The sequence below is a fragment of the Mandrillus leucophaeus genome, unplaced genomic scaffold, assembly GCF_000951045.1.
Source record: "Mandrillus leucophaeus isolate KB7577 unplaced genomic scaffold, Mleu.le_1.0 Scaffold526, whole genome shotgun sequence".
NCBI lineage: Eukaryota > Metazoa > Chordata > Mammalia > Primates > Cercopithecidae > Mandrillus > Mandrillus leucophaeus.
In genome coordinates, this window is record NW_012105653.1 from 584130 (window position 1) to 599192 (window position 15063).

The 15063-nt window shown below is 45.1% G+C and overlaps 1 protein-coding gene across 1 annotated transcript in view; it reads left to right on the top strand.

Moving 5' to 3' along the window:
* Positions 1–11022, top strand: part of MCM3AP (minichromosome maintenance complex component 3 associated protein) — a 55602-nt gene extending 44580 nt beyond the window's left edge. Inside the window, 6 exon segments of the mRNA XM_011996837.1 lie at positions 445–880; positions 1984–2241; positions 2768–2897; positions 4832–5038; positions 8856–9006; positions 10730–11022. Coding sequence (XP_011852227.1) covers positions 445–880; positions 1984–2241; positions 2768–2897; positions 4832–5038; positions 8856–9006; positions 10730–10888 — 1341 coding nt within the window. The 3' untranslated portion in view covers positions 10889–11022.
* The last annotated feature ends 4041 nt before the right edge of the window (positions 11023–15063 follow it).

The following is a 15063-nucleotide window of genomic DNA, read 5'->3' on the forward strand; positions in this document are numbered from 1 at the left end:
AAAAAAAAAAAAGGGCAGGGGGAGTCTTTGCTAACAATTTAGAGAAAGAGGTGCCAGGAATTAAAATAACTATAGGAAGTAAGATAACTATAGGGTGTGAAGGCATCTTGGCACATAGTGAAGCTGTTAGTCCCTTCCAAAAAGGAGAAGACTCCATTTCTGTGCATGGTGAAGGGGATGTCCAGGGCTGGTCTCCTGAGGGTGTGGGTGCTTCCATGGGGCAACCATGCAGGTCACACTCCTCCTCAGGCCAGATGGGATCTGGGGGCTCTCTTTAGTGCCCCTACTGGACATGTCTCCTGAGCCCTAGAAGGCTTAACTTAACTGCATAGGACACTTCTGTTCCCCTTCCTACCACAGTTGAGAGCCCAGTACTCTGGTGTTACCTGCTGTGGGCAACCTTGGGGGATCAAGCCCTTTCAGAAGGCTGTTTTTGAAAAACAGTGTGAACTCTTCAACCAGGTCTCTTCTGACTGTCTTTGTTCTCAGGTTTTGCAAGCGGTGCAGTGGCTGGTTTCCCACTGCCCCCATTCCCTTGACCTTTGCTGCCAGACCCTCATTCAGTACGTCGAAGATGGGATTGGCCATGAGTTTAGTGGCCGCTTTTTCCATGACAGAAGAGAGAGGCATCTGGGCGGTCTCACTTCTCAGGAGCCTGGCGCCATCATTGAGCTGTTTAACAGTGTGCTGCAGTTCCTGGCTTCCGTGGTGTCGTCCGAACAGCTGTGTGATCTGTCTTGGCCTGTCACTGAGTTTGCTGAGGCAGGGGGCAGCCGGCTGCTTCCTCACCTGCACTGGAATGCCCCAGAGCACCTGGCGTGGCTGAAGCAGGCTGTGCTTGGGTTCCAGCTTCCGCAGATGGACCTTCCTCCCCTGGAGGGTACGTGCTCGTGCTGGGGAGGTCTGGTGGGTGGCTGCAGCCAAACCTCAGGCTTCCTTCTCAATGTAGTAACCATCTGGCAGGTGTTGGGCACCAGTGTGAGGGCTGCATGTCCACCTCCACTGGGCACATGCATGTCTCCATGCTGTGCTCGCCTGCACCTTCCTTTGGGTTCACGGGCCAGAACAAGCTGGGTTTTGTGGAGTGGGGGCTGTTAGCCTTTCCTGACCAGCAGAGCAGTCCATGGGAGTTCACTCAGCCTCAGGAGGAAAGTGACAAGTGGTACTGGGAGGAACACTAACCCTGATCCTGTCCTGCCTGCCCCGCAGGGTCCCTGTTTTCAGAACAGACAAGCCAGGGGCAAAGAGCATGGGGACCATGTAGCCCTGTCCCCAAGCCACGGCCATGGCACTCAGTGCTGATTTAATGTTCCTTTTTTGTCAAAGAAGCCTTGTTCTGTGGCTCTGGCTATGCCCCTGTTCCTGGCTGTCTTTGGGCTGTTTTGACACAGATCCTACAGGCCATCTGGCTGGCTCAAGCCCAGTATGGCAAATGGGGCTGCTCCTTCCCATGCAGTCAGAAGGGAATGAGCTGCTTATCTGGCAGAAGTTGTGGCATTAGCATAGACACTCCCCTTTGGGCCTCAGGCGCCCTTCTGAATTGTGGGGTGTGGTCTGTAGTAGGTCTAACTTATGCTCTTTATTGAAAGAACCCAAAGGGAAGCAAACCACTCAGCACAAGCCCTCAGTGCTGTGGCTAGGTTGGGGTTCTCCAAAATAAGCTAAGACCACTTATACCAGACTCATCTGGGTGCTTGTTAAAATGCAGATTTCCTAGGCACAACCACAGGCCTGTAGAGTCAGAGCTTCCGGGTGGACCTTTACTAGCAACACTGTTAAGGGGGACTGTCTGTGTCCCTCACCTAGCTCCTGGGAATAAGCTGCTCTTCCCTCAACAACTGTGGTTCCGCTATGGTTAGAAAGCAGACTTCTCAACGTGACAGTTAGTTGCCTTCTCCTAAGAAAATGTAGAGTTAAAAATGTTTTCATGTACATTTTCACCCTTTGGCCAAACCTGTAACTAACGAGGCACTTTCTCCCTAGCCCCCTGGCTCCCCGTGTGCTCCATGGTTGTCCAGTACGCCTCCCAGATCCCCAGCTCACGCCAGACACAGCCTGTCCTCCAGTCCCAGGTGGAGAACCTGCTCCGCAGAACCTACTGTAGGTGGAAGAGCAAGAGCCCCTCCCCAGTCCATGGGGCAGGCCCCTCGGTCATGGAGATCCCATGGGATGACCTCATCGCCTTGTGTATCAACCACAAGCTGAGAGACTGGACGCCCCCCCGGCTTCCTGTTACGTCAGGTAGTTAGAGTTTGGTGCGATGGGATCAGCTCCTCACGAGACTTTCCTGGTCTAGTTTCTGCAAAGGAAGATGTTTACTTGATGTTGCTGCTTTTCTTTTGGGTCCCTATCCTTCCTTTCCTTAGGACTTCCCTCTTCAAGTGAGTGACCTAAAAACATTGAGACAAGCTAGGAAGGTTCTGGTAGAGCCTGAACTCACCTCCCTGAAACAGGCCCCCTAGGGTGGCTCTTAGAGAGGATTTTGTGGCTTTTGAGTAGTCATTACTGGCCCTGCCAGTCTGGATGTAAGCCTGTCTGGACTTTGAGTGATGCATGGACACTGGGAGCCTATTTAACCCAAGTGTGGAAGTCACATAATTGTGTGACTTTAATCAAAGGGCTTGCACTTAAATCAGTGAATTTAAGCACATGCCACCTGTCGCTCTAATATTTGTACCTGTTTTTGTTTTTGTTTTTGTTTTTGAGACAGGAGCTTGCTATGTTGGCCAGGCTGGCCTCTTTATCTGTTTTTGTATTGTTTTCTCAGAGGCACTGAGTGAAGATGGTCAGATATGTGTGTATTTTTTTAAAAACGATTTGAAAAAATATGATGTTCCTTTGTCGTGGGAACAAGCCAGATTGCAGACGCAGAAGGAGCTACAGCTGAGAGAGGGACGGTGAGGTTCATGTTCAGTATGTTTCTGTTTCTTGCTAAACTGTATTTTTCTTCCAAAGTACATAGAAATTAACATCCTACATGCCAAATCCAGTCCATTGTGGACAGACTGTGACAAAGCCTCAAGGAACAGATCATTCCCTGCAGTAGAAACTGTTCTAGAGCAAAGTTAAAAGCATCTCACTTCATTTATCAGGCGAACCTGACCCTGAAACCATACCTAACCAGGAGAGTACAGCTGTCATTTCATCTCACTTCCAAATCTGGTTCCAAAGCACTGTACCTAAAAAGGCCACAAGTATGCTTTCTCCCAGGATAAACAATAACAGTGAAAATCTATTAATGTAATTTGTTCCCATAATAGAAAAATAAGTGGTAATTTTAGCAGGTGTTGAAATACATTTCTTAAAATTAGTACCCATTCCTGATAACATTTCTTTATTTTGGGTAATTTCTTTAGCTTGGGTAAAAAAAAAAGTCCTAACTTGATAAGGCTACCTAACATAAAACTAACAAAATAGAAAAAATACATGGTTCTTGGTAGAATATTAGGAACAGTGGAATCAGAACCAGCGTGTTGTCCCGGCTAGTATTCACTATTGTCCTGGAAATCCTCACCAGCAAAGGGATGTGGGATAGACAGGTACAAATACTGAAAGTGAAAGGAAGGGGCAACTGTCATTTCCAGACAGTACAGTTGTCAGTCCAAGATAATCAACAGTCAAGTCCATAGAACCATTCTGAGTTCAGTAAGGTGATCAGATAGATCCACAACATGTTTAAAAAAAAAAAATTATCATTCACGACAATAAACCCTTAACATAGGAGTTCTCAGGGCCTATATGTACAAAGGAAACCTGAACCATTGAGGTTCAGACTAGGTTGTTGACAGGATACAATGCTGTGAAGATGTCAGTTCTGGTACTGATAAGTTCTAAAATTCATCAGGATAAAAACGTATGCAGCAATTGCTGAGAAAGTTTTAAATAAGACGGCCGGGCGCGGTGGCTCAAGCCTGTAATCCTAGCACTTTGGGAGGCCAAGACAGGCGGATCATGAGGTTAGGAGATCAAGACCATCCTGGCTAACACGGTGAAACCCCATCTCTACTAAAAAATACAAAAAACTAGCCAGCCAAGGTGGTGGGCGCTTGTAGTCCCAGCTACTCAGGAGGCTGAGGCAGGAGAATGACGTAAACCCGGGGGGCGGAGCTTGCAGTGAGCTGAGATCCGGCCACTGCACTCCAGCCTAGGCGACAGAGCGAGATGCTGTCTTAAAAAAAAAAAAAATAAAAATAAATAAGACTAACAAGGTTTGCTTTGCCTGATACCAAAACATATAGTAAAGCTCCAGTACTTGAAACCATGAGGGGATGCCAGAGTAGATGAATGGATCAGAATAAAGAGTCGGAATACGTGACAAAAGTGTTAGCCAAATTATTGAAATTAGTGGGGAAAGGACAAACATTGGCATGTGTTTAGAAAAACATGTCAGATGCCCTCTTTCTCACTATTTGTAAACATTACTTCCAAATGTATCCAAGAGCTATCTATAAAAAATAAGGACCTTGCCAATACTAGGGAAAAACAGAATCTGGAACCCTAGGGTGGGAGGCAAGACATGAAGCAGAGAAGCTCCAAAAACGCGGCTGCCTCGTGAGAGCAGAGACTTCCAAGAGGAACAGGCAGTCTCAATGCCTCTGTGCATAAGGGTCACTACAGTGCAGGGGCTGCCTTCCCTCTTTGCCCCACTCCCTGACTTGATGGAAGCTTGGAAGTAGGCATGGGGCCGGCATGAGCTATCCCAGGAGAGCACATGAGTCTGAGGCACATGTTCTTACATGTTAATGCACATGTGCAAATGTATCTACATGCTTTACATGATGCTGTAGAAATATTTTCTTGACCATAAGCATTTCAAATCATGTACTTACAGTTTGGGAATAAAGCCTTTTCATCCTTCTGCAAACAATTTTCCCATACCATTGCTTCACATGCACCGTAACTGGAAGGGGAGCACAGAGTGTGGCCGAGAGGGGAGGATTCCCCGCACAGAGGATCTGATGCGAGGAGCTTCTGCTGAGGAGCTCTTGGCGCAGTGTTTGTCGAGCAGTCTGCTGCTGGAGAAAGAGGAGAGCAAGAGGTGAGGCCACTTCCTTCTAATTCACGTGTGGTGTTTAGTCTGCTTCATGCTGTGAGGGGAGACTGGTTATTGCTTGATTGATGTAAGACAGCCAGGATGGAGAAGGGAAGGTGGATTATTAGCAACAGTTTTAGTGCTGTAACTATTTAAAAGCTCTTGGAAGACAGAAGCAGTGCCCTAGATAGTATGTTTTTAAGTGAATTTCATTTATTACTTATTTATTATTGAAAGTCAGTGTTAAGTTTTTGTGGGAAATTCATGTGGTTAAGTCTACTCAAAAGATGGTGAGTGCTGAACAGTATGGCTGGCCAGAAGCACCCTGCCCTTGGGAGCCTGAGGCATTGGTGGATGATCCCATGCTTTGAATGGGCAGGAGCTGGGGCAGCCCCTCCTCTGCATTGCCCATTTTCCTCCTTCCCATGTATACCTTTCCTTTGCTTTCATTTGATGGCCATGTTTACCATTTTACTGAGAAGTAGAATCAGGAGTAAGAGACCTTCCACAGGTTGTCCTCTGCCTTCCCTGCCCTCCCAGCCACATCCAGCATCCTCCCTATATCCCCATCCTGACCCCTCTTGTTGCTGGAAAGGAACCATGCAGCTCGTAGTCAAAGTCAGCCCTTCCCTGGGCTGGGATCTCATCTCCCACCTACCCAAGGAAATTCATTCAATGAGTATCCCTCTTGTGTTACCACCCCTCCCCATACTAGATGGTGCCCATCAGCAGCACACAGACATGAAACATGCCTCCCTGTCTTGGCCCCATTTCCATCTTTAGCCACCACTTCATGTTTCTGCCCTCTTAATAGTAAAACTCCTCAAAAACGCTTGTGATACTCACTTCTCCAGCCTTTCCCGGTCTCCTACAGTTGGCTCAGGGCTGATCATGACCATGAACCCCAGTCCCTGGTAGCATCCCATACTTGATCCTCCCCTCCTTGCTCCTAGCATGTCCGTGTCCTCCTCCTGCCCTGCTGGATCCTCCTCATCCCCCAGCTGCCCCCCAGGTTCATTCTCTCAACCTCTCCTCTGCATCATCTGTACCTACTCCTCAGAGATTTCATCCAGTTCCATGGATTTTTAAATAACATCACTATTCTGACAGCTCCAAATTTGTATCTCAGACCTCTGAACTCCACACTTGAACATCCTACTGCTTCCTTGAAATCTTCATTAGACATCTATTGGATGTCTAGTAGCGACTGCAAAGTTAACATATCCCAAATCCAGTTCCCAGCTTTCTTCCAACCAGCCTCTTCCTTTGGTGGTCCTCTGTTGATGGTGGCTCCATCCTTCCAGCTGCCTAGATCAAGTGCGTTGGAATCATCTCCTCACATCAGCCCATTCACATATCCTATTGGCTCTATTGAAAATACATTCAGAATTGGACCATTTGTTATGACTTCCATGGCCACCACCTGGCTCAAGCCACTATCATCTTCCTTCTGGATTATTACAGTAGGCTGTAGTTTAGTCTTGGTAGACCTGGTGGGTGCCTTTCAAGTGAGTTAAGATGGAGGTCATGTCACTTGCTTGCTCACAGCCTCTCAGTGGTTTCCGTCTTTCACCTTCATTCAAAGGCAAACTTTACAGGGGTGGCCAGGGCCCTGAGTGATTTGCCCCCATTTCCTCTGACCTCCGCTCCTTCCTTGAACATGGTAGGCAGCTCACAGTTGGGCCTTTAAGTTTGCTGTTCCTTTTACCTAGGACTGTCCAGCCCCCTCCATTCTCCCCAGCATCCCCACGGCTGATCTAGTACTCACTTCAGATCTCTGCTCAAATGTCTGCTTCTGTTAGGCCGTCCTTGCCCATCCCCGACCTTCTTGTTTCCATGGCTCTGCTTTGTCTTTCTCATCTTCAAACCATGTTTCTCTTGTTATGTGTTCCTTGTCTGTCTCTCCTCACTAACGTATAAATTGCTTAGGGCAGGGCCTCTGTTTTGTTTCAGTGCAATATTCCTTGTACCTAGAATGATGCCTAGCATCTGGAGGAGGCTTGATGAATATGTGTTGGAAGGGTGAATGAATGTGTCTGATTTCTAAAATCAATCTCTATAATTTAAGTGGTTTGGGATAAGATTTTTTTTTTTTCCTTTTTATTAGATAGAGTCTCGCTCTGTTGCCCAGGCTAGAGTGCAGTGGCATGATTTCGGCTCACTGCAACCTCCACCTCCCAGGTTCAAGCAATTCTCCTGCCCCAGCCTCCCAAGTAGCTGGGACTACAGGTGCCTGCCACCACGCCTGGCTAATTTTTGTATTTTTAGTAGAGACATGGTTTCACCATGTTGGCCAGGCTGGTCTTGAACTCCTGACCTCAGGTGATCCACCTGCCTTGGCCTCCCAGAGTGGTGGGATTACAGGCATGAGCCACTGCACCTGGCCAAGATTGTTTTTCTTGAAAAGACAGGTATATGGAAGTAGACAGCTCTGGAGTACGTTAGGTAGCAGTGGCATATTATCTTGAGTTAATTTTAAACTATAAGCAGCAATCCACACATTTGGAAAACGTCAGAAGAATTAATTATAGATGCATAAAACCAAGGTAAATTAAATAAGATAAGCCAAACAAGACAATTACAAGTAATGTTAAGTAACACATAGAAGCAGTTGTTTTTGGATTAATGCCACCTTTTTCATTAAATATAAATTGGAATTGGATTTATAAATTAAAGGGAAGTGTTTTTTGTTGTTGTTGTTGTTTTTTTTTGAGATGGAGTTTTACGCTCATTGCCCTGGCTGGAGTGCGAGGGTGTGATCTCGGCTTACTGCAATCTCTGCCTCCCGGGTTCAGGCAGTTCTCCTGCCTCAGCCTCTCAAGTAGCTGAGATTACAGGCATGGGTCACCATGCCTGGCTAATTTTTTTATTTTTAGTAGAGATGGGGTTTCACCATGTTGGTCAGGCTGGTCTTGAACTCCTGACCTCAGGTGATCTGCCCACCTCGGCCTCCCGAAGTGCTGGGATTACAGGCGTGAGCCACTGAGCCCAGCCTAGTTTTTTTTTAAATTAAGCTTTATTATAGGAAGTTATTAAATTTGTAATAAGTACATTTCTGCTTCTTAGTTGATGTAATAACTTAGTTATATTCTTAGTAAAAAGCAAAAGCTTAAGCCTGGGTGTGGTGATTCCTGCCTATAATCCCAGCACTTTGGGAGGCTGAGGTGGGCAGATCACTTGAGTTCAGGAGTTGTAGACTAGCCTGACAATACAGCAAAACCCCGTTTCTACAAAAAAATACAAAAATTAGCTGGGTGGCATGTGCCTGTAGTCCCAGCTACTTGGAAGGCTGAGGTGAGAGGATCATTTGAGCTTGGGAGGTCAAGGTTGCAGTGAGCCAAGATTGTGACACTGCACTCCAGCCTGGCCAACAGAACGAGACTTTGTCAAAAATAACAATTAAAAAATTGGCCAGGCACAGTGGCTCACTCCTGTAATCCCAGCACTTTGGGAGGCTGAGGCAGGTGGATCATCTGAGGTCAGGAATTCAAGACCAGCTTGGGCAATATGGTGAAACCCCATCTTTACTAAAAGTACAAAAAATTAGCTGGGCACGGTGGCACGTGCCTGTAATCCCAGCTACTCAGGAGGCTGAGGCAGGAGAATCACTTGAACCTGGGAGGCAGAGTTTATGCTGACCTGAGATCACACCACTGCACTCCAGCCTGGGCAACAGAGTGAGACTCCATCTCAAAAAAAAAAAAAAATTAAATTTTAAAAAAGCAAAGGCTTAAAAAGTTTTTAAGTATATATAGAAGATTAATGAACAATAGTTAACTTCCTAATGCTCAAATATTTTTGAATTTATTATATATTGTTTCAGGTTTGAAGATCAGCTTCAGCAATGGTTGTCTGAAGACTCAGGAGCATTTACGGATTTAACTTCCCTTCCCCTGTATCTTCCTCAGACTCTAGTGTCTCTTTCTCACGCTATTGAACCTGTGATGAAAACATCTGTAACTACTAGCCCACAGGTGAGAAGTATACATTTGGCATTTTACATAATAATTAAAGATTGAGAGAATGACTGGGGAAAAAAAGTAGTATCATGATTTATCCTATGATGTTATGACCAACAAATTATTAGCTCAAATTAGACCTTTTCTTAAACTTTATCCATATCATTGTTATAGAGACCCAACTGATTTTGAGTTTCTGCCTATGGAATAAATGAAGAATAGAAATGAAATATTCTTAAGAACTGAGTAAGACCTGTAACTGTGTGCTGATGTGTAGTTAAGGGCATTAAGGTGATGACAGCAGCTTCTCTTGGAGCACATATTGTCCAAGCTTCGACATTACCCAGACCTCCCTTCTGGGATTAATTTTTCCTGAGGAAAACTAATGAATGTGGAAGGTAAGCTCCCAAGTCAAGAGCCTCACCCAAGAGTGTTCAAGTAGTGAGTGGTCAGGGTTGCTTTTCAAAGCCAGATCCAACTGGCTCCAAAGCCTAAGGTCTTTTTACCTTACCATTCTTCCTTCAGTGGTTAAAGATGCAAAAACAGAGTTTCAATCACAAATATGTGCCACTGAACAGGTAAAAACTGTGCTCCTGGACTGGCTGTAGGAAGCCCTTCAATAGGGGAGAAAAGCAAATTAAAATAACTTACTGTTTCCATTCATCAGTTGGGCAAATACTTTTAAAATATTCATGCTGGCCGGGCGCGGTGGCTTAAGCCTGTAATCCCAGCACTTTGGGAGGCCGAGACGGGTGGATCAGGAGGTCAGGAGATCAAGACCATCCTGGCTAACACAGTGAAACCCCGTCTCTACTAAAAAATACAAAAAACTAGCCGGGTGAGGTGGCAGGCGCCTGTAGTCCCAGCTGTGTACTCCCAGCTACTCGGGAGGCTGAGGCAGGAGAATGGCGTAAACCCGGGAGGCGGAGCTTACAGTGAGCTGAGATCCGGCCATTGCACTCCAGCCTGGGCGACAGAGCGAGACTCTGTCTCAAAAAAAAAAAAAAAAAGTTCATGCCCTTTGAATTATCAATCTGACCTAAAGAATTCTGACCTACCAGATATTCCCTAAAAATTAATGTATAAAAATGTTTACTGTAGCATTAGTTATATTGTATAAAAGTAGAAGCAATAAACGTTTGAAGATGGGAGTCTGATTAAACAATTATAATACATTCACATGATAGAATAATTCACAGCCCTTGATGATGATATTTTCTAAAAATGACTGGCTGGGCGCGGTGGCTCATGCCTGTAATCACAGCACTTTGGGAGGCTGAGGAGGGAGGATCGCTTAAGCCCAGGAGTTTGAGTCCATCCTGGGCAACATAAAGAGATCTCATCTCTACAGTACATAATTAGCCAGGCATGGTGCTACATGCCTGTTGTCCCAGCTACTCAGGAGGCTGAGCTGGGGGATTACTCGAGCCCAGGAGTTTGAGGCTGCAGTAAGCTATGATCATGCCACTGTGTTCCAGCCTGGGTGAAAAATGACTGACACTGGAAATTGTTCATGATAGAATACAAAGGCAAACAGTCTGTATGCAGATACCAGCTGAATGTACGAGCTAAATGAGGCTGGAAGGATGTACAATGGATAATTTTTTTTTCCCTCTGTAAAAATAAATGACTACTCAGATGAAGTTTCTAACATGATCCAGATCTAGTTCCTTCACAGAGAATAGGTCGTGGTTTATTGACATTCCAAAACTGTTTAGTTTCTTTTTTATTCAAATAGAGTGACAGGACGAGGCAGCAATTGCAGCTATCAGAGGCAACAGGAACGTGTCTAACCGAACGGCTAAAGCACCTGGAAAGGCTGATCCGGAGTTCAAGGGAAGAGGAAGTTGCCTCTGAGCTCCATCTCTCTGCGCTGCTAGATATGGTGGACATTTGAGCAGCTGACCTGTGGGGAGGCGGTCTCTCCCAAAGAGTTTCTGTTTTTACTCAAAATAATGTTATTCTCAGATGCTTGATGCACTGTTGGAAATGTAATTATTAATCATGCAAATAAACCATTTAAGTGTCAAAGTCTCCCAGTTGTTCATAATGAAAAGTTGTTGCCCCTGTGTGACCTCTTCAATATTCTCCTATATTCATGACCACCTCAGACTGTCACCCACCAGCATATGCTCTGAGGCAGTTTGGAGCTTACATTTCCATGTGTAACAGGCAATTCATTCTCTCAGCAGTCCTTGATGTGCCAGACATCAGTGATGCAGAGATAAAGAAAGACATGGCCTTTGCCTGCTAAGCCTACCTAGCTTACGTCCAGGAGAGTCAGCAGGTATTTATGTACATAATTCTCAGAGAATGTGCGTGAGGCGTGGGCCTGAATTGGTAGCAAGGAAGAAACGGAGGATGGAACGGGGTCTGGTTGGGTAGGGGAGAAAGAATTCCTGGAGAGGAGTGCAGGGGTGTAGCTGGGGACAGTGTACTTGACATGATGAAAGCTTGAAGGTACCAGCTTGGTTGTGTGGCCAAGTGAGGGGAACAGGCCAGCAGGGTGAGGTCAGAGATTCTTGTCACCTTCTTCTGGGAGCTGTGAGAACCAGTTGTTGAAGATTAGGCAGAGAAGTGATCTAGTCACATTTTCTTTTAAAAATGGCATGTGGGGCAGGAATTGAGAGGTGGGTGCTACAGGCATTTGGGTGAAATTCAAAGGGAATAAGCCTGTTTGCTAGCAATTGGTGTGAAGAGGGGATAAAATTTGAGCCATATACAGAAAGAGGTATTAATAGACCTGGTGACGTTGCATATGACCACCAATCATATGACCACTGGCACTCAGCATCTCCTGACTTAATTAATCCTGCATCCCCAGACTCTTATTTCATGTCTTCTCATTCTCTTCAAACTTCTTAGATCATGTCCTTATTTCACTGAGAAAACAATAGCACTAAGAAGAGAACCTCCTCCTCTACCAAATCTACCATCCAATCCCTGCTTCTCCAAACACACACTACTCAACTCAGGGATCTTCAGTGATTAACTTCATGTAAAGACTTAATGCTATTTCTTAATCTTGACTTTAGATACTGTTGACTTCCTACAATGGAAGAGGAGTTAGCTTCTCTTATACTGTCTTTCCCACAACATATTATCACCCCCACCCTCGACACCCACATTTCCTCTCATATGAGTCTCCCTAAGCAATTTAATATTGGCTGAAACCTGCATTCACAGTTTAGTATAACTGTATGTTTACCATTTGCTGTTGTGCCCTTTATTGGTTTATGATTACATTTCCTTTAGGTACAACTTTTGATTTTTCCTGGAGTTAATAATTACATTGTTTTTCTCATTTGCTTGGTTTTCTATGCTCCTGTCACTACTTCACCCAAAAGTCACTGCCCTAAGTATAAAGCTCTTCCCAACAAAGTCATGTGCATCAGGTAATATGCTCCACTTTCTCTTCAAGATGTTCCTCTGGGAACCCCCTGTCTTCCTGCCATAACTTGAACATTTCCTGGATTCCGAATCGTATTTTCTTCTTCCTTTGTTTTCTCTTCTTGATGGAACCTGTCCTTTAGTAGCCTTCTGAGCTTGAATATCTAAAATGTCTTTATTTCTACTGTAATATTATCAAATATATATTTGGTCTTTGTCTCTGCCTTCTGATATACAACTCCTAAAATCCCTGGAATCTCCAAAGTGATGTCTTTTTGTATGCTAGTAAGATGACTGATGGTGGACAGCTCCTGTGTAGCTTCAGGATAGGGACTGGTCATCTGAAAGACCAGGGCATGATCAGAGGGGTTGAAACTTTCAGCCTACCCCCCAAACTCCCAGAGGTTGGGGGAGAGGGACTGAAAGTGATGTTCATCACCAATGGCCAATAATTTAATCAATCATGCCTATGTAATGAAGCCTCCTAAAGACCCAAAAGCACAGGGTTCAGAGAGCTTGTGGATAGCCGAATGTGTGGGGGCTTCCAGGAAGGTGGACAGGAACACGTCCACATGCTGGGAGAATGGCACATCTCAACTCCTTGCAGACAGAAGCTCCTGCTCTTGGGACTCTTCTAGGCCTTGCCCTGCATATCTTTTCATCTGGCTGTTTATTTGTAGCCTTTAAAATAGCCTTATAATAAATACGTGTTTCCCTGAGTTCTGTGAACTGCTCTTGTAAATTAAAGCCAAGGAGGGGTCTTGGGAACCCAGGACAGGTAAAACAACCTGGGGCTTGTGATTGACACTGGACATGGGGCTCAGTCTTGTGGCACAGAGTCCTCAACTTGTGTGATCTGCTGCTGTCTCCAGGTAGATGGTGCAGGATTGAAGCAGATACCCAGCTGGTGTCTGCTGCACAGCTGAATGCTTGCTTGCCGGTGGGGAGAAATCCTCTACATCTGGTGTCAAAAGGATGTTGTGAGAGTAAAGAAATGGTGTTTTTTTGGACTTATCTATCCTTATGTTTGATTCATCATTTGAATGGGAATAGAATTTTAGATTGGAAATAATTCCTTTGTGGTTTTGCTTTTTTTGTTGCTGGAAATTTTTGAGATCACCTCTATTCCTGGTGTTCTCAAATTTCTCAATGACATTACTTCATATGTTGCCTCCCCATTCCCTCCCCAACCCCTGCCCAATTTATTGTGCTGGGCACTTTGTAGTCCTTTTGTCTAGTTTTTTATTGCTATTGAACAAATCACCCCAAATACAGTAGCTTAAATTTGAGGATTCAGCTGGGCAGCTTTCTGTTGGGATCTCTCATGCAGCTACAGTCAGGTATTGGCTGAGGTTATAGTCATCTGAAGGCTTGACTGGTCAGCAGTCCAAGATGGATCACTTGCATGGCTGGAGGTAATGTCGTACTGTTTTCCCCAAATGTCTGGCTCATGCTGACGATGGGGCTCTAAGGAGCTTGTTGAAAACTGTCAATGGGTACAGTCTGCCAGCTAATAGGTTTCCGTTTTTCTACTGGGTTACAGTTGCCAGTGTTTGCAGGACTTGTGGGCCAGCTGCTCCAGAGGAATCCTTCCACTCTTATCTCATGCTATCTGGCTGAGTGGGAGAAGTGAGCCTCGACTCACACGTATAGACTTTCACTCAATCTGTCTGCTTTCAGTGACCCTCAGCTATGCCTCATGCCTAAGGTAACACCTACTCTGATTCAACTACTGCAGACTTCCTCCACCCAAGTAGGAGAGGGGACCTGTGGTCACACTGTTCCTCACAAAAATTTTCCACCAGTTATTCCAATTTCTGCACCTTCCTGGTATTTGCTGGCAGGAATGGTCTCTTGTTGGCTTCACCCACAAACGTTAAGTCTCAACTCTCTCTGGCTAAGTCAGTTATCACTTCTCCATCCATTCCCAGTCTCTCTAATTTTGTTGACTTCTCTTGCTTACTGGTGTCTCCTCTCCCATTCTTTGTGGGTTTTTTGGTCTTTTATTACTTTATGTGAGTAGGGTTTGGGCAGGAAATGGAGGTTAATGTTTATGCTCAGTCTGCCATGTTTAGCTGAAAATTTTTTTCAAAATTCTGCCATTAGGCTTTTCTCCCCATGTCTCCTGAGATAGCTTTTGTCAGTCACCAATACATTGTTTCGTTGCATCCAATAATAAATTCTCAGTCTTCATTTTGCAATCCCTTCAAAGCCTCAGCAAAGATCACCATGTCTTCACTTATATTATGACTTCATATTCCTCTGGTTTTCCTCCTCTCTCTGGCCATTCCTCTATGCTGGAAAAGGTTGGTGCCCCAGGGCTCATCCTGGAACTTCTCTGTTTTATGTGCATTTCCTAATTCATCTTGTCCAATCTCATGATTTCAAACACTACCTGAAAGCAAATGACTCCCAAATTCCTATCTCTAGCATTATCTTCTCCCCTGAATGCTAGCCTACTCAATATTTCACTTGAATGTCTAATAAGCATCTCTAGTATAACTTGTCCCCACTTAAAGCTGAACTTTCCAATCAAACTTTCCCTATTTTAGGCCAGATGCAGTGGCTCATGCCTATAATCCCAACACTTCGGGAGGCTGAAGTGGGAGGATTCCTTGTGGCCAGGAGTTTGAGACCATCCTGGGCAACATAGCAAGACCCCGTGTCTCTACCAAACTTAAA